General features: G+C 38.0%; 4 protein-coding genes across 5 annotated transcripts; 1 reads left to right on the top strand and 3 right to left on the bottom strand.

Moving 5' to 3' along the window:
- LOC113741876 (mitochondrial import inner membrane translocase subunit PAM16 like 1-like) lies at nt 1-2,893 on the bottom strand. 2 transcript variants are annotated; one of them, XM_027269526.2, is made up of 5 exons: nt 2,628-2,893; nt 2,325-2,389; nt 1,841-1,928; nt 365-495; nt 1-285 (listed from the first exon to the last, which is right to left on the bottom strand). In XM_027269526.2, exons 2-5 carry the CDS (start codon nt 2,325-2,327, stop codon nt 163-165), a joined length of 345 nt encoding a protein of 114 aa, XP_027125327.1. In that variant the 5' UTR covers nt 2,328-2,389; nt 2,628-2,893; the 3' UTR covers nt 1-162. The 2 variants fall into 2 exon arrangements, with proteins under 2 accessions (XP_027125327.1, XP_027125328.1); XM_027269527.2 differs by having other exon boundaries at nt 2,654-2,791.
- A 431-nt stretch (nt 2,894-3,324) lies between these two features.
- Nucleotides 3,325-6,427, bottom strand: LOC113741938 (uncharacterized). The gene is made up of 5 exons (XM_027269609.2): nt 6,202-6,427; nt 5,917-6,054; nt 5,635-5,733; nt 4,481-5,107; nt 3,325-3,912 (listed from the first exon to the last, which is right to left on the bottom strand). The coding sequence occupies exons 1-5, from the start codon at nt 6,337-6,339 to the stop codon at nt 3,598-3,600; spliced, it is 1,317 nt and encodes a 438-aa protein (XP_027125410.1). The 5' UTR covers nt 6,340-6,427; the 3' UTR covers nt 3,325-3,597.
- Nucleotides 6,428-7,284: 857 nt separating this feature from the next.
- LOC113742326 (glycine--tRNA ligase, mitochondrial 1) lies at nt 7,285-12,688 on the top strand. The gene is made up of 9 exons (XM_027270151.2): nt 7,285-7,593; nt 8,077-8,459; nt 8,650-8,767; nt 9,341-9,535; nt 9,692-9,916; nt 10,371-10,430; nt 10,513-10,593; nt 10,971-11,376; nt 12,322-12,688. Exons 1-9 carry the CDS (start codon nt 7,414-7,416, stop codon nt 12,549-12,551), a joined length of 1,878 nt encoding a protein of 625 aa, XP_027125952.1. The 5' UTR covers nt 7,285-7,413; the 3' UTR covers nt 12,552-12,688.
- A 284-nt stretch (nt 12,689-12,972) lies between these two features.
- On the bottom strand, nt 12,973-15,882 carry LOC113742327 (floricaula protein-like). Its single transcript, XM_027270152.2, has 3 exons — nt 15,398-15,882; nt 14,315-14,679; nt 12,973-13,475 (listed from the first exon to the last, which is right to left on the bottom strand). The coding sequence occupies exons 1-3, from the start codon at nt 15,837-15,839 to the stop codon at nt 13,098-13,100; spliced, it is 1,185 nt and encodes a 394-aa protein (XP_027125953.1). The 5' UTR covers nt 15,840-15,882; the 3' UTR covers nt 12,973-13,097.
- Nucleotides 15,883-18,772: the final 2,890 nt, after the last annotated feature.

The following is an 18,772-nucleotide window of genomic DNA, read 5'->3' as shown; positions in this document are numbered from 1 at the left end:
GAGGTAACAGATTCCAGTGTCATTCCTTAATATAAATGTCAAACCGGGTTGTGAAAAATAACACGAGGTAAAACAAGGATGAACCCTTGAATCACTTGCTAAATGACCCAAGTTGAGCAGAAAGAGAATGGCTCATCGAGTTACGAAAGCAAAATGACTCTCTTAACTTGGCCCCTGCGCTTTCATCTGCTCAATAGATTCCAAACATTCTTTGGCTCTATGAACCTTTGACTGAAGATAAAAGCTCCCATTTGTTGCATTTCTTTCAAACAGGGTATCATACTTCTGCAGGTGGAAGGAACAATGTCAAGCTAAAATGCAAAAGGATCACAGCACAAAAAAATAGAATCAACACAGTAATGACCTGCAAGATATCTTGCCACGATGAATTCTCTGCCACGCCAAGAATTTGCCTTGCTTCTGACTCGGTCATGGTTTTACTTGCTCTTCTGATGGTCTGAACTGCTTCTTGAGCAGCACCACTTCTTGATGCGTCTGTCGTTAGTCAGGAACAAGTTATTCAACCATTTACTGTAGAAACTTTCCAAAGCAGGCAATAACAGTGCATGAGTTTCATGTATGGAATGATTATCATACATGAAATGCCATACTTCTCCTTCTCATGCTATGCTAGTCAATTTCATTAGCTAAAGTGACAAGAGAACAACACATTATCCTACTGGATAGATTCTTGTTAGTTCTGATCAACCAAACACCAACATGTAATGCAGTGAAAAGCTAGTATCTGAAGGTCTCACCACAAGATATCATAAGCAATGCTTCTCTAAGTAGGGCAAAATTTCTAAATTGCCCAAAAATATATCTTCAGATTGTGAAGTTTTGGTTAACAATTTATTTCTTGCATCTAATATCAATAAGCCACTGAACCTGGGAAAGTATATAATTGTCCTTCAATTAGTGTTAGTTCATGATTAAAATTTAACCTCTCCCTTCAGCCATTTTTTCCTTTTTAATTTCCTTTTCCAGTTCCACTCTGATACAAGAGCAAACCACCACCACCACCACCGGCAGCCCACCCACCAACCTCTCTCCCATCCCCACCACACAAAAGGTTCACCCTGCCAGCCCCCTATATACATTGCCGTGATGGCCTGCAAATCACCCAACAGCAAAGCAAATCTCAAAGAACCAACTTTAATTTATCAACCATATTTAAAAGCTTTACTCCTCCCACCAGATTAGAAAGTCCGAAATGTTTCAAGTCAATAACATTCCATTGCAATCATCAATTCAGATTCTCTTCCCCCTAGGGCTTTAATTGCTGACTTTATTGTGCAATAATGAAGCTCAAAAAGCACACGTTTAGATTTTCAATGAATACCACTGTGCTCTGTTATATAACAGGATTGCATTTGATTCCACCAAGTATACATTAGAATTGTGAACTCCACACACTACCACTTTGCTCAACCAAACTCTTCCCAGCCCTTGATATCCACTCCTAGCAAGTCAACATGGCCCTTCGGCACCTATAATTGCACTTCCAGAACAACCCCACTCCCCTCTCTTGCCCAGTTCCCCTCCAACGCAACAAGCCCCCCACATCATAAATCACCCAAGTTAGTAGCTACCATTATCAGAGGGAAGATACTACATCACTTTGAATAGTTCATTGACCTATTTGATACAAGAAAAATTGGGTGGCAAATTCTCTGGCACTAGTACGGCCTAGTTAATCATATCTACCCTTTTATCAAATACCATTAATTTTATACCTGAAGATGGAACAAAAGTACAAAACGCAGAAAAATATAAGCTGCAACCCATAACAACTGAAAAAAAAAAAATATAAGCTGCAGAAAAGAAACTTACTTGCAACTTGCAAGTGCCTGACGATACGCTTGGACAAAAGCACGTGCCATTACTCCTGAGCCAATTACAATTAGATTTGCCAGAATTCTAGCTGCCTGCAACAAGAAGTTAAACGAGGTTGAAGTATTTGATATGTTTGTCAACAGTTGCTAGGAGCAAACAAGAAAATGTGGGTCGAAAAGGACATCGAATGTGAAAAGATGCACAAACGTGTGTAGCAAAGCGAACATAAAGAAGAACATTAATTAAGCCTTTTTGATGCATTGTGCGTTCAGAACTGGAAAATTTTTCACAAAAGTAGACACCTTTATCAGTTATTCAATTCTCTCAAATTCTGCTTGAAGCCAAGCAAAAAGTTTAACTCCAAAAACAAAATTATGCCAAATCTTTTAAATTCATGGTCAAAAGATGTTCATAAAGACATGCAAAAGCTAAACTACAATCAAGTAGAAAGCAAAACACATGTAAACAGAAGTCGGAATACGTCATACCATCTTTTACGATTAGCGGAGCAAAAGTTCCAGTCTTGGAGAAATTGACCTCAGACACAAAGTACCTATAAGCAATGATAAAATCATATGTATGAGCTTGACAATATAATCTACTTTCTCCAAATCTCTGTAGCTAAAGAACATAATATTGATTCCACGATTAATGACATTCAAAGACCCCCCCCCCCCCCCCCCCGCCCCACAAGAGAGAAAAAATATTTTTTGGTCAATTTTTATCAGCAGGCTGAATAATAAAGAGAAAAAGATAATAAGAGTTTCTTTTTTTAAAATTTTCTTTTATACCTAAAAATCAAGATTTAAACCCTCACTTGGGAATTGGAACCTGGAAGTGGAAGCTCTTGAGGGCTTTTAGGGAGGAAAACAAAATGAGAGGGTGGTTTGAGGAGCCAACTAAGTTGCTCGGTTGTGATATTGTTATGGTGTTGGCGGTGGAAGGTGGCGGTTTGGAGAAGCGGGAGCGGAGGCTGCTTGAAACAGATGGCCAAAAAATGATTATTAGGCGGCTCCTGCTGTGTGCCGGTTACCGCCAAGTCCGAGACCCTTTGCCCAAGGCACCCCAGTTCCCACGAACAGCCCATAAACGATTTCTTTAAACAACTTTGGCCAAATGGTTAGCCATGAAAATCTGTTTTTGGAAAAAAAAAAAAAAGAAAAGAAAAAAAAAGTTACTTTATTAAAAAAAGAAGGCTCCGAGAGCAAAAGAAATTAAGCCAGCATGTGGAAATTGGGCTTCAATGTGCTATGAATTAAGCTTTTAGAATACTCAGCTATTGGGCTACAAAAGTAGGCCCAAGACGCTACTAAATAATCTCATTAGTATTCACACAAGAATATGGCAAAATACGAGTAGCGCCAAGAGTTCAGTAAACCCGGTTCAACAAGCGTGCCTAGTCTAATGATGGAAAGCTATTTGCTAAAAGAGGTTTGTTAGAGCATTAGGGGCAGGATTTGAAAAAAGAAAAAGAAAAAGAGGGAATCATACTTGCCATGAATCTGATCATTACATGCTTCCGAGCAAATCAATATCAACCATAAGACGTAGATTCCAATTCCAAGTCATCCTACCATTAGAGTTTACATAGAACATAAGAGAGTGCTGTTGAGGTGAAACAAATGTACGCTTAACTGCTTCTGGCAATCACTCTATTTACACTAGGTGAGAAAGAAAGGATAGCTTCCAAAGGAAAAGCCATGTTAATTGCTCCTAGATCAACCAACAAGCAAGGAGCCCAGCATCTGTTCAACCATGTGGTCAGGGAGTAATGCGCTTGCGTGACAGAACTTGATGAATTGTGGTTGAAGGAGAAGAACCCAATGGTGTCCGAAATTCGATCCTCGGAGTTTGTGGAGTTAGTCCTGCTAATTGGCTAGTTTTATTTGGCCTGCAACTGATTGGAGATACTGCCCTTTTCGATCTAAGATATCTCTCACAGGTTCCAATGCCTAGAAGCTCCTTTGCTCCAAATGGACTGTCAGGTACTTGCAGTTTTCTTTTTTTCCTCAGTAGCTCCCACAGTAGCTTTTCATCCTTAGCTTGATCTTCCTCCGCATATAGAAGCTTCACGGACTAGATTCAGGGGAAACAGTTTAGGATTAGATCGTAAAAGACTATCCATACCATATACTCATGAAGCCCATAAAAATAGAAAGCATCAGAATACAGAAGGTACAATTCCCAGAGTACACTGCCTAAGCTATCTGCGTAACAAGTTGCTTCAGAGAAGATTACTGTCTAGCAATGTACAAAACCTACTTTCAGTAGAAATTGTAAAAACTAATGGCTTAAGGAAACCAACAATGTATGTATTTGATATTATGATGCTCGAGTAATGTGATATTCACAAATGTACAGTCATAAAGCAGATGATAGAATATCCGTGTTAAGCTGAATCAAAAGTATAGTTTGAGTATTATGCCGTTCATAGTAGATTGAATGTAGAAAAAGGACATAAAAGAGTTCATTTTTTCCTATCTTTTATGGATAAATTTTCTTAGTTCTTTAGCCACATAATCTTGATTGGTAAAGGAGTTACCTTTACTATATGTTTTACTAGAGTGATAGAGTGATCATGATCTGAAATTTGCAAGGAAAGTATGCAACTTTAATGAATTTGGTCAAAGGAACTAAGGGATACCTTCTCAGAAACAGAATGTCCTCTTGAACCATCATTTATTTCTGAAAGAAAACGCTGTTCTTCCTTCAACATTTCCATTCTTCCTTCAGTTTCCCTTAACTTATTTAAAGCATCGATTCTACTCTTTTCAACTGCTCTCACCTTTTTTCTTGCTTCCTCCAACTGTAGGCTTCGAAGCCTCATTTCTCCTCCAATCTCCTCCACCATTGCCAGCAGATTCGGACAGGTTCCAGTAACAACATCAGTTTTAAGTTCATTAACATACTGAACCATTGGATTGCACATTTTATCACCCAGCTTAGTCATCAGGTTTTCCACTCCAATCTCCACTGAACCAAGGGCTGAATCAACATGGTCATAAGTGATTTTCAGAAGCTTTACCATGTTGATAGAGGTGCCATTACTTTGACATGATTGGTGAGTGGCATAAACATATGCAACAGCTTGCTGAAATAATTTTTGGATAGATGCCCGTTGATCAGCAAGGGTCTGAAAGATGTCATCTTGGCTAGAATTAACCTGGGCCTCAATTTGTTTCAGAAGCTGCACTAATTGCATTAGCTGCAGTTTTTGTTTATGGATTAGCTCCTTGCATGCTTTGGTGGCTTTAGCGGCAACATTTAGTCCCTGCAAACAAATGATCAGTACAACCTACCAATTGAAACAGTCAACAAGTCGCCATCTCACATCAAATGCTATTGGATGGTTTCTTCACTAGAAAAGCAACCAAAAAGCTGAGAACTCGGTGTAATTGGGACTGCAGTTGGATAATCCAATGACATTGAACTAACCATATTCTCAGTCTAATCCTTAACCTAATCAGTAATCACTATGCATAGAAAACCAATATTTTTTTTTCTTTTTTGTGGGGGGGGGGGGGGGGGGGGGGGTGGTGTTGAGGGACGGGGGGAAGCTCAGGGATTATTAGGTCTAACAGAAATACTATTCAATATCCTAAGAAAGACAATAAGAAAAAGAAAGAGCTGCTTCGGAATGAGAATTCCATTGACAAAAAAACTCCCCTCTGCCATTAATTGTTTACATAGTCCTTCTTCATCGGAAGAAAAGCACACCAGCGATCAGTGAAATTCTTAGTAATCACAACAAGATGAACATTTTCTAACAGGAAGATTATGCCAAAAAAAAAAGATCACCTCAAATTTACCAATCCTCAGGTTTTCATCCATTCCCCTCATAGCCACCACCAATCTACTGCATACTTCTTCAGATTTATCTCCATTCCTTTCCCGTTCCTGTTAAGGAAAATGAAGCGCATAAGTATTCGATTATCGACAACTTTTACGTCATACAGAAATTGAACAACACACAACACATGAAAAATTCACGCGCACGGGACCAATGTCCAATTTGATATGAGTATGCACTGAACAATCACGACATGAACAAATAGGAGATTAAAATTAGTATAGTAATACTTTATAATTCGAAGGATAATAGTTGTTCTTATCATTGATAATAATGGAACTGAATCGTCCTTCGTCCGCCATTTCCCCGGTCTTCAATCCAACAAGCATCATCAATGGAATCGCCAGCGACGAAAATACATCTTCAGCCTTTGACAAGAACATAAATCACACACAATTCAGGAGGACAAAAAAAAATAGAAATGGAAGTCTTCCAGTATTTGAAAATGTACAGCACGAAATTTGAATTAATATTTGAAGTGTATGATCAGATAATGATAATCATGACAATAGTACTTCGATCAAACTGGTTCGGATGTGAGAATGGAGCTGATTGAATGCGATTTTGATCTGTTCTTGTTGAAAAGAAATTCGTGAGAGCTTCGATTGAAGATCGGCGATCGGAGAAGGAGACCTAGTTGTGGAGCGATGCATTTTGGCGCCAAAATCCTTATCGCTTGAACAGGCGGAGATTTCGGGTGAGATTAATTGATATTGATTTTTTTTTTGAACGCTGTCAGAGTCAGAGTTGGTATTTGGTAGCTGGCAGCTGGTACTTGTTATCGTGAGTCGAGTCATAACGACATCGTGTCACTTGTTTTTCTTTTTCTCTTTCATATGTTTTATTTTTTTTTTCTTTTGATATAATGCTTTATTGTGAGCTTTAAAAGTAACATCATTCCCAAAAAAAAAAAAAAAAAGAGCTCTAACATTTAGAATTTCCAAATTCTTATTTTAGGAAAAAATCAATATTTTTTTTCTTTCATATTTGGAAGAATAGAAAAATTTAAAGTCAAAATCTTTAATTGTTTGAGTCTCAATTATATTGAATCGCAAGTCAATAGTAGTCCTTTTTTTTTTTTTTAATACTAGCCGTGAGAGAGAGAGAGAGAGAGAGAGCGCTCAGGCTTTGCGTTAATTCTTAGTAATTGTCAATTCTTACAAAGAATAAGAGCTCATTGACTGCTTAAAGACATTTTGCTTCGTGTTTTACTTTTTTACCCATTGCCAAATCTACCCATTTCATTTTCCACAAACTTTTGCATTTTCATAACCCACTGTTCTCTTATTTTTCCTTTTCTAAAAAAATCTCACCATTATATCAAAGAAGAATTTCCCCTCTTTACCAAGTAACAAACACAATGACAAGGCAGGACCGCAAGATTAATGAATTCCACCACCGATTATTAATGCAGATTCGATATGAACCGGGACAGAAAAACTTAAAAAAAAAAAAAAAAAAGGCAAAAAGCCGTTTCCAAAATATACAACTTTCTTTCCACAAGGTACAACACATTATGCAATACTAAAAACCCTAGCGGACTGTGGAAATTCCAATTTGCAGATTTCCACTATCCAAAGACCCAAATTGCTTTTCAGTCTTTGTCTAAAGTCTAAAATATCTCCAACTCTGACAGTAATTTTTTTCCCCTTTCTACTCAATTATCAAGTCCACTCTCGAGCTCTGAAATTCTCTCAGCTGAAAGAGAAAGAAAAGAAAAGGACGAAATGGACGCTGCTCAAGAAGCCCACAACCGAGAAGCTTTCCGGCAGGCCGTCGTTAACACTCTCGAACGCCGTCTATTCTACATCCCCTCATTCAAGATCTACCGTGGCGTTGCTGGCCTCTATGACTATGGCCCTCCTGGTTGTGCCGTTAAGGCCAACGTCCTCGCCTCCTGGCGTCAGGTCTACTCATTTCTCTTTATTCGTACTAGAATTCTGATTTGGATGTTTTGTTATTCATTTAATTGTCTGCAAGACTGGCTTTTGAGGGCCAATTATGTCTCAGTTTTATGTAATCTGTCTGTCATGACCCAGATGAAATTTGAAATTTGAGTAGAATTCTGATTTTTCTTTCAAAAGTTAGTTCAACTAACTATAATTACGATAATTAGGATTGAAAAACGAAAAAAATCTATGGCTAGATTAGAGCTGGGAGAGCTTGGCTCAGTCGAGATTGGTTCGTCAACAAATCCAGCCGAGCCAAGCGAATGAATAAGCTCGGGTTGAGCTTGGTTGGATAAGCACACATTAAAGTTTAATCAAACCAAGCTGAAGCATAATATCAAGCTTGTTCCTCAATATTTCTTTGTTTTTCCATTTTCGTTTTGGGCCTGGATTAAAATTGATGATTTTGACAATGGGTGTTGTGATTTTGAATAAATTCAGCATTTTGTATTGGAAGAGAATATGTTGGAAGTCGATTGCCCTTGTGTGACCCCAGAAGTAGTGCTGAAGGCATCGGGACATGTTGATAAGTTTACTGATCTTATGGTGAAAGATGAAAAGACTGGGAATTGTTACAGAGCTGATCATTTGCTAAAGGATTTCTGTAAAGAGAAGCTTGAGAAAGAACCTAATCTCAGTGATGAGAAGAAGGCAGAATTCAGGCATGTTCTTGCAGTTTTGGATGATCTTTCTGCTGAAGAGTTGGGTGCTAAACTTAAGGAGTATGGAATTGTTGCTCCAGATACCAAGAATCCTCTTTCTGATCCCTACCCTTTTAATCTTATGTTCCAGACCTCAATTGGGCCATCTGGAACGCTCCCAGGGTAAGAATATCATTAAAACTCTATGCCCCATTTTACCTTTATTTGTTTAGAGCAGCAGCAGATAATTTACAGGTGTATATTACAAAAGAAAGTACATAGTTTCTTATTTGTTTGGCACTCCTGTTTCCGGGGTTTTGCTTATCTTTCTTTCTTAAGTGTTGTAAAAAAAAAAAAATTTTTTTGGCTGCAGTTATATGCGCCCTGAGACAGCTCAAGGCATCTTTGTGAATTTCAAGGATTTGTACTACTACAATGGGAGCAAGCTCCCTTTTGCTGCTGCGCAGATTGGTCAAGCTTTTAGGAATGAGGTTTACAATCTTACTCTAAGATCTATTTTATCATATGCGTTATCATAATTGAATCACAATTGTCTTTCACCTATCATGTTTATGTCCTGCATAAGTCAAAAACCTGTTATGTTGGTTTTCTGATTTTTGAATATTCTAATTTGACATCTTGAAGCTATAGTTGTCATGAAGAGAAGTGGTTTTCTTTCCTGCTATCCTTTTTTGTACTTAGTCGTGCACATGCTCCTTGTAAAAGCATAGAACAGTGTTTTACAAGATGACATTGTCATGGCAGTAGTAATTAGTTGTTGTCTAGCAATGGAGGTCAAAGACTAATTATACTTGTGGATTACTTCTAACAAACCACAATAAAAGCACTGCAGGAGATAATCTTGGTTGAGTACCAAGGAGGACCATAGACATAGGTAGACACGTATTATTGTTATTAGATATGATAAATTGATCAGCATTTGCCATCTATTGGTTAGATTTCTCGCCTGAGTAGTTTTCATGCACCATTTACTTTTAATATATGATACCTCTTTGTTCAGAATTTGATTTTTACGTGGTAGAGGTTGAACCGTGTATATGCAGATTTCTCCACGCCAAGGTCTTCTCAGAGTCCGTGAATTTACACTGGCCGAGATTGAGCACTTTGTGGATCCTGCGGACAAGGCTCATCCAAAATTTTCTGAAGTTGCAAAGTTGGAGTTTTTGATGTTCCCTAGGGAAGACCAGGTGTCAGGACGATCAGCAAGGAGAATTCCTATTGGTGAAGCAGTTGCTCAGGTTAGTTTGAGAATCACCTACCTCAGACCCTCCCACTCTATTTTTGACTTTTTGCGTGGATTTGAAGAGCTGAGCGTGTGCATATATGTGTAACCCCAAAGGGGCTTATACATGTGGTATACTCTGTATTAAGGAACAGTTACTGCTGTTTTGCAGGGGATTGTGAACAATGAAACACTGGGATATTTCATTGGGAGAGTGTACCTTTTCTTGACTTATCTTGGGATTGATAGAGATCGGTTGCGGTTCCGCCAACATCTGGCAAATGAGATGGCACACTATGCTGCGGACTGCTGGGATGCTGAAATTGAATGTTCTTATGGTTGGATTGAATGTGTTGGTATTGCTGATAGATCAGCTTATGATTTGCGTGCTCATACGGTGAGAATTTTTTATCGGTCATTAAGGATTTTTGTGGAATTAGAATATTCATTTCTTGAAATTCCCTTTGTATTGCAAACAGGAGTTGGATGAATGTTATAATCAGGAAATTGGCTTTGAATGATCAGTTTTAATCTGGAAATCTGTTGCAATCATTTTAAGTGTGCTATAATAATATGAACTCTCTATCTCACAGTCTGTTCTACTTTGCAACAGCATTTGTCTTCTATTTTTTTTTTTTTGGATGATTTGCAAAGTTCCTGTACCAACTTTGACTTGTTTATCCTTGGTTATGGATGGCTTGGTGGAATAGTCTGACCATTTTATGTTGTATAAACGTGTTCTTGGACAATGGTGTTATGATTTTTGTTGAATGGAAGGACCTTGAAAATCATACCATTCTGAACTTAGCCGTTAAAGTTATTTTTTTTCCCCTTTTTTCTTTCTTTGGCAGGATAAAAGTGGCGTCCCTCTGGTTGCACATGAAAAACTTCCAGAACCTAGAGAAGTGGAGGTCTCTCTCTCTCTTCACTTGCAAAATATTTTTGTGCTTCTTTTAGAGTCTCTTTATGAATTCATGTTACTTGCTCTTTCAGAAACTTGTTATAGCTCCCGTGAAGAAGGAACTAGGCCTTGCATTCAAAGGTAATCAAAGGATGGTGGTTGAAGCTCTGGAGGTATGCTTTGTGCCGTTGTGCATTAAGTTAATATAAGTTGATTTCTTTTGTACATGTAAGGCTGTCCCGCTTCTTGGTTGTCTTTTTGCCCTCTGTGTTTTCCCTGGTCCTTTTCTTTCCTTAACTGTTCATTTGTTCTTTTCACCTTTTGACTTTGGAAATGGGGCAAACACTGATTCTGATTGGAGGAGCAGATTGTTTAGGTAAAACATTGAAACTTTAGGTTCGTACAGAAGGGTGAAAGTAATAGAAGATTGCTCTGCATGCACACGAATTTACTTTGTCACCATGGAACAATATTCTAGCAAGCATGGTGACTTAAATTTAAGGTTTTGCTTTTCTGGAATGATGATTATGATCGCTTTATTTCCATATAGGCCATGGCGGAGAAAGAAGCTCTGGAGTTGAAAGCGACCCTGGAGTCTAAAGGAGAAGCAGAGTTTCATGTTTGTACTCTTGACAGAGTTGTTACCATCAAGAGTAATATGGTGACAATCTCGAAAGAAATAAAGAAGGAACACCAGAAAGTTTTCACACCGTCAGTTATTGAACCTTCTTTTGGTATTGGAAGGATAATATATTGTCTTTATGAGCATTCCTTCTATACTAGACCTAGCAAAGATGGGGATGAACAACTCAATGTCTTCCGATTTCCTCCATTGGTAGCACCCATCAAGTGCACTGTGTTTCCACTAGTTCAGAATCAACAGTATGAAGAGGTTGCAAAAAATATTGCCAGGTCACTGACTGCTGCAGGGATATCATATAAGATTGATATAACAGGTATCCTCCATTGTCATTGATGAATATGCCTTATTTTGAAACTTCTTTATATTAGTATATGTATTTGTTATAATATACTAAACTGGCTTTTACTTTATGCATTTACCGTTACCTCACTTTAGTGGTTGCTTCTCCCCTTTTGTTGTTGAAATGTGAATGCCTCTAAATTAATGTTTTATCTACTTGTGGCTGCTTCTTGTTGAAGAGTTTTGCCTTGCACTTCTATTGGTGTATCTTGACAAGATAAGAAGAAAGCATGCATTTTGGAGCACATGAAATTAGTTAAATACCTTAATCGGTATAAATTAGGGGAAATCTTGGTTTGTTATTTGAAATATTATTTGGAATAATTACTGTAGCACTCATTGTGATATGATATATGCAAGATAAAAAGATAGTTGGGAATATAAAAATATGGGTTGGAAAATATGTTTATGATGCAAGCGAAATATTATTTGAAAAAATGAGATATCCGTGCCATCTAAAATTGATGTTAGAGCTATGAAAGTCATTTGTTGATTTTCTATTGTATGAGAATACAGCCAAAGTGGATTTAGCAAGAGTCTCGTTTTCTTCTAATGTTTTTTTCCATATAAATAGTGCCACTTTTCTTTTCTTTCTGCTGGAGGGGGTGGTGGTGCAGTTGGGGTAAGTGGGAACAGAGTGAAACTAGTCCAACTTGTTTATTTTATCCACCAGAAGTCTAAGCACCATTGACCAGTGGTACATTGCTGCTGTGCCAAAGATTTTGTACATAATTTGCTGAAGCGCTTTTTAAGTGAAAGCTTGTAGAGCTTTGTTAACTTCTAACTATTTCCTTTCTATATCTACTGTTCAATAATTCATATCCTAGGAACATCTGGCATACGCCTCAAGATTCTTATAGGGCATCACCCTTAATCACGCACTGATGCTATCCTTTTGTAAATCTGTATGTTGCTGCAGGTACATCGATAGGCAAGCGATATGCAAGAACAGATGAACTTGGTGTTCCGTTTGCTATTACAGTTGATTCAACGTCATCTGTGACAGTGCGGGAGAGGGATAGCAAGCAACAGATTCGTGTGGACGTAGATGAAGTTGCATCTGTGATCAAGGAGGTTACCGAGGGCCAAAGCACATGGGCTGATGCATTGTGGAAATATCCTACTCTCACTCATCCTGATTGTTCATGATTGAATGGCGAATATAGAGTTTGAAGCTCATTTTTCAGTAGTTAAAAACACATATAAAGACGTTATTATCTGAAAGACCTCATTCATACTTCTGACACAAGTTTATTGAATTTTGAAACGAAATGTTTCTTCCTTTTTCTCTGATAGTTAGTTACCCTTTTCATAATTACGGTGATGCAGCGCAATGTCCAACTAATCTGCTATTGTTATTTTGACTCGAATACTGCATAATTATTCTGCGAAATCCTAGTGAACTCCGGAACAAATTTGTATGCAGAGTTGCAGACCGTACAGGGTTGAAAGAACGAGCGTAATATTACCGATTTTTGTTCAGCATGAATTTTGTGTAGATTGGCAAAAGCAAAATTCAAAACGAATTTAAGAAGGGTTCACCCACACAAGCGTCAAATGATGTGCCATTTTTGTTTACTAACACACAAGATCGTCCCCCTTAATGAACTTACAAGCTACTGAATTAGTTAGTTGACTAAACAAACGAATCTAAGCCCAAGACCTCCCAATTTGTTCAATCATAAGCAAGAGGCCCTAGAAAGGCAGCTGGGCAGTGTGGCCACCGCCACCACCGGTGACGGAGATGGAAGCCGCAGCAGCATTGCTTCGTTCAGCATGGCAAAGTTGGCGGAGCTTGGTGGGAACGTACCAGATGGAGAGCCGTGGATGTGCGTTAAAGATGGCATCAATATCCCACCCTTGTCTTGCTGCTATGGCTACGAGAGGCTTGTAACAAGCCTGCCTCCATGCTCCCACATTTTCTCCTCGCTCCTTGAAAGCTCTTCTCAGTGCATTGGACGCATCCTCATCCAGGCAGTGCAGTGCATAGCAATGTACATAATGCCTCATTTTCGGCTTGTTAATGTAGCTTGCACCGGCCTTTTTTGCATACCTGAACACCTGATTCGTCACCTGCATTTTGGACGATATGTTAGAAACCATATGCAATAGATGTGGGATCGTGTTTAAGGCTTTCAGCCACTGCTTGCTTGGACTGAAATATGCCCCCTTCTTTTTATTCTTTAACTCATGGGATTCTACGTGGGGTTATTTTTTTTTTTCTCTTTGCTACGTTAAATGTGGAAAAGCTCATTGAGATTTCAAGATTTGCTTCCCTGTAGATGATGAATGACTGGCTCGGTTCAAAAACATCTCTCTCCTTCATATGAAGAGGAGTTGGCTCAGTTTGATTACTTAGTACTACAAATCGGGAAAGGCTAGCTAAGAAAAAGGAAATTAAAAAAAAAAAAAAAAAACTCGCTCAACAAAGAAACAAGCACTTCTGCCCCTATTAGTGACCTAAGCCCCAGACCATCCAGCCATCCAGGTGCCCATACATTAGACTGACACATGTGCAAAAGTAACCAAGACAAGTCCCCCACCACAAGCAGCTGCATGACTTGTCAAATTCTCTCTTGGCCATCTATTTGCAATCGACCCAATTAACGAGGATATATTCATACCCCAGAAGCTAAAAGCTAAAAGCCGAAAGCCTATGGGCGGGCCTAAACAAGTTAAAGTTTTCCTTCCTCCCAATTTCTTCACCCTTTTCTTTTTTATTCCATTTTGGAGTCTGGTGTGGAAGCAGAAGTGTAGAACTTTAACAAGTGTAAATGTCGAAGTACGATGGTTGCTGCTACATATTACATAATGCTTAACAATCAACATCTTGAGATGATTGTAGAATGTGTCGAGGCAGTCGAAAGAAAATGCATGCTGAATTTAGAATCTTGATGATGATGACTACTAACCTTAGTAGGGCATTTTTCACCTCTTTCTTTGGCAATATTCTGAACTTGGATCAAGAATTCACGACATTGCTCGTAGAGATGGAAGAGATAATCCAGTCCATTCTTCTTCCCTCGAGCCACCTCCCCAGGCTCTGTAACGATGAAGGGATGCTCACGTTGCCTCTCGCTTCCTCCACTACCATTTTCATCTTCCTCAGCTCCCTCACTTTCATCTTCATCCTCGATTGATGTCAAGATTTTGCTAGCTCTCCCCTTTTTCTTTCGTCCCTGCTTCTTCCCAACTGTCTCCCATGTCTGCCCTCCTGCAGCACCGCTACCACTCCCCCCAGCTTCCTTCTCTTGCTGCACCGGCTCCTCAGACAATCCTACTTCCAAAAGTTAACGTCAAATATGGTCGGAAACCCCAAAATAAAAAGGAAGCTAATCATCAAATAGGATCTTCTCTAATGCTTAAATGCAGCTTTCATCATACGACAATATTTGAAACTTCTTTTTCTTTTCTAGTTTTCCACAATAAGAGGAGGTTGCTCAAAAAAAATCCATACATAAATAAAACAGGAGAGGGTGGTGTAGAAGCAGCTGATACGACGAGAGAATAACCCGTTATTATCCGTTATACTTGATTATTACTATTACAAACTTTTTTTTCTCATCTCCCGATAAAATACTACTGTTAACATTTTAAATCTTGATTTCTTGTCACGTTGGCAGGAGTGTTATACTGTAAATAGTCGTAGTCTTGGAGTAAGGAACTCTGAGATCAGGTCATATCTGGCCTGTGGATCATTACTTTTTGTTGCCCAACACAACTGCAAGTTTGGTGACAAATGTCCAAAGAGAAGAAAGCGGTTTTTCTGTAGAAGGCTGGAAGAAATAGTGGAAAGTATTTTGGATCATGGAATCATGATTCATGCATGCAAAATTGCAACCGAGCTACGTATATGTAAAAATCCCAGAAACAAAAGTAAAATTAGAACCAATTCGAAGCAAAGAAGCCTGAAAATTAGTCAAAATTAAGGCCCTATAAAGCTTAAACAAAAAAAGATAAAAAAAGGATTAAAATGCTTAAGCTGGTACTCAAACCTTCTTGGGACAGTGCATCGAGGGTATTAGTAGTATCGCCAGTGAGGAGATGGCGCCGCCTTGATTCCTCCTCCTCAAGGCGTCGGCGTTCAGCTCTAACAGCTGCCTTGATTCCATATCTCTCTCCAACGAGTAAATCCCACCTGAAAATTTGAGAAAGGCTATTCATCATATCATCAAGCTCCTCATCTTTCATGTGCAAAAGGGTGTTCATAGTAAATCCCAATTCAGCTATCTTTGCAGCTGTATAATATCTTATCCCATAAGCTTGAAACAGCTCCTCTAGCCCTCCGAGACCTAACTCTCTTGGCCTCACGGAGTACATTGTTTGCGGCGGGGGAGGCAAGGCCGCCGCCACACCTTCAAGAAACCTTGTCGGTGGTGGCATGACACTCCTTGGATCCCACTTAAACAAGCTTGCCGAGAAGCCATCAGGGTCCATTAAAACATACACAAGGTCAAAATATTTGGACTAGTTTTGGTGTTGCTGGGGATGGAGGTGGCAAAGGCACGAAGGCAAGGAGGAGTGGCTATAAAGACTACAGTTGTTGGGTGTGGGTTTCCGGAAATGCCCCTGTTTGATGGTCGTAGTAACTGAATGGCAATGTGCATTTGCTTTTGCTGTTGTATTGTGTTGAGTTGTATGCAGACAACGTACGACTTGTCTCCAGTGTGTTGCTCAGTTGCTCTGAGATTAATGTGCTTTTAGTGGTACGGATAGCAGGTCACTAGAATGGTTCTGCTCCAACTAGAATGTAACTCCACAGTTTGAAGCTAACCAGATTGCCTTCGCAGAATATGACAAGTTTTTTTTTTTTTTTTTGGAAATGAGAATATGACAAGTTAGTAAGATTTCTTTTCTTTTATTTGACAATTTAGTATGTTCATTGCACTTGCCTTATTGAGGTTTCTCATAGTATAGTAGGGTACACTTCCCTTTGAATTTCATGAAAATTGATTTGTCATATAAACTTCCGTTTGACTAGCTAAAGGGGGAAACCCTGCTACTAAGTGAGATACTACCACCCAAGAACCCAATCCCATGAGTCAGTTGTCTTTTTTCAACTCCAGTAAATGACTTTTCGTCTCTGGGATGAGGTTTGGTTGGGTAGTTAAGTCTCTGGGTTGGCTCCAAGAGTTGCCGGCTTTTAGAGTTCAATCTGGGATTAGGTTTAATTAATTCAACGAAAAGTCATTTACTGGAGTTGAAAAAAAATATAAACTCCCGTTTGACTTTCAATTGAAGTTTCTTTTCAACATTTTTAAGTTCTACACTCTTTATTAGTGTATCTTAACAGTTGCCACTTGGTTGGGGGTTAGGATAGACTAGGGACAAATGAAAGTTAATTTCAATTTAATTTTGTTCTCTTCTTTAGCAAGAAAATTCAAACTTAACAGAACAGGATGAAGTTTTATAACGATTCTTTACATAGCAAAATAATAGGTTGTTGATTTGGTAGTTTCGTAGGTATCCAATGGTACATAACTTTGAGGCCATTGATAACTAGGTTCAAATGATGCATAATCCAGAAACTAGTGAGTGTCTGTACATGTTACTGTGCGTTTGATAAAATTGAAATCTGAAATTTGAAGTGTGAATTGATTAAGTTATTGAATTATTAACTATTAATACATTTAACTGTATATCACACTCAGTGATAAGTTAATATTTTATCACTTATTTTTAGGAGCAAATTTTGTCTAGAAAATTTAGTGTCACTTAATCAATTCAGATGTTCAATTTTTTATTACCAAACGCATTTAATTATGTCAAAATCTAAATCCATTAAGTTTAAGTGCTGAATTGGGTTATCAAACAGGGCTTATAAGTTGCAAACAAGGTGAATTTTGGTAAAGTAGAAACTCGACTATTTTTTACCTAAATTGGCACATAACAGTTTCTAATTGATTGAGGAAAAGGTTAAAAATAGTCATCCTTTTGTACAATTTCCTTGTAGAGTATTATCTCAAATACTAAATGATTTATTTATTTTTTTTTAGTAAATATCACTTTCATAAGATTTCGTATGCAATTCTGCAACAACTTCAGGATAGACAAGCCTAGTAGCTTGTGAAAATTGAAATACTAGAGCACTTAATTAAAGAAAGAAAAAAAAAAGGCAAGATTAGATAGGGGTAAATTTGCGAGTTGTAATGTAACATATGCCAATTATCTGATTAGCCTTCCCACATAAAGTTGCTTTTATATTCTTATCTCTGAGTTTTAGGTTTTCACACCTTCCCATACATATCATAACGTGTCCGGTGCTAATATTATCAACCCTTAGAAATGTATTGTGAAGGACGGAGTACTCTTATTAAGGGATAATTTTGGAAACCTCTCTTGAAGTTTTTGACAGCTTCATTTAATTTTCTTGAGATTTTAAAAATTACATATATCTTTTTTGGAGTTATCATTTCAATAACAAAACCATTCAATGGTTAAAATTTTGAATGAGTAACCCAAATGCTCTCACGAACTTGTGAAGTTCATCTTACTTTCCTATGAAAATTTTTAAAAAGTTTTGGAACACGTATAATATCATAAACTCACTTTTAACCTTCATCTCTACTATTCTAAAACTTCCACGTTCCTACATTCCAAAATCAATTCTACTATCTCCATGACCACTACCACCATTGATCCCTAAATTTTAAAACTTCAAGTTAAAAAAAAAATAGCACTATTAAACTCAAAAAATTTTAATATAACACCCTATCTCTCAAATATTGGAGTACCAATACTAGCCCCACCTTTCTTAAACCTTCAACCTGCATCTTCTTCTATTCAGCTCTAGATCCACCAAGCAAAGCTAACATTAACTTATAATATGTTAAAATTGTGTTTAGGACATAATTGGTTATTTTCATGAGTGAATTTTGTTTTCGTTTTGTTTAATGTCTAATTGTGTGAAATGGATTTATATGCACAAGATTAGAAGAGGATTGTTTAATTGCACGAAAAATGTCGAAATGTTAAAGTTATTATGGTCATTTTATAGGTTAAGCGGAAATAAGAGTAATATTAAAAATATTAAGGACACTTGGTGAAATTGTCAGAAAGGAGGCTTCTGAAATTTTCCCCACTCTTAACTTGTATCCTAACAAAGATACCAACTAATCAGACCATTTCATTTTGAGCTGATAGAAACTGTTGGTGAATGTCGAACAATTAAGTGAGGGAGACTCATTCGCTTTGATTGGGCAGAAAACATACTAGTAATTCCGAGTTGTTTCTTTTGAGTAATAAGTGTTCCTTGGCCAAGTAGAAGAAGCATGCAGGCAAAGCACAGACTACAGAGAGCGTCAGATTTGCATCAGCCAACTCCATTTGCCATTGAGAAAAGAGAAGAGGCTGGAGCTCTCTCAGCCTCA

The sequence above is a fragment of the Coffea arabica genome, chromosome 4e (assembly GCF_036785885.1).
Source record: "Coffea arabica cultivar ET-39 chromosome 4e, Coffea Arabica ET-39 HiFi, whole genome shotgun sequence".
NCBI classification, from domain to species: domain Eukaryota; kingdom Viridiplantae; phylum Streptophyta; class Magnoliopsida; order Gentianales; family Rubiaceae; genus Coffea; species Coffea arabica.
The sequence above is the reverse complement of the archived record's forward strand: the minus strand, read 5'-3'. Positions and strand labels throughout refer to the sequence as shown.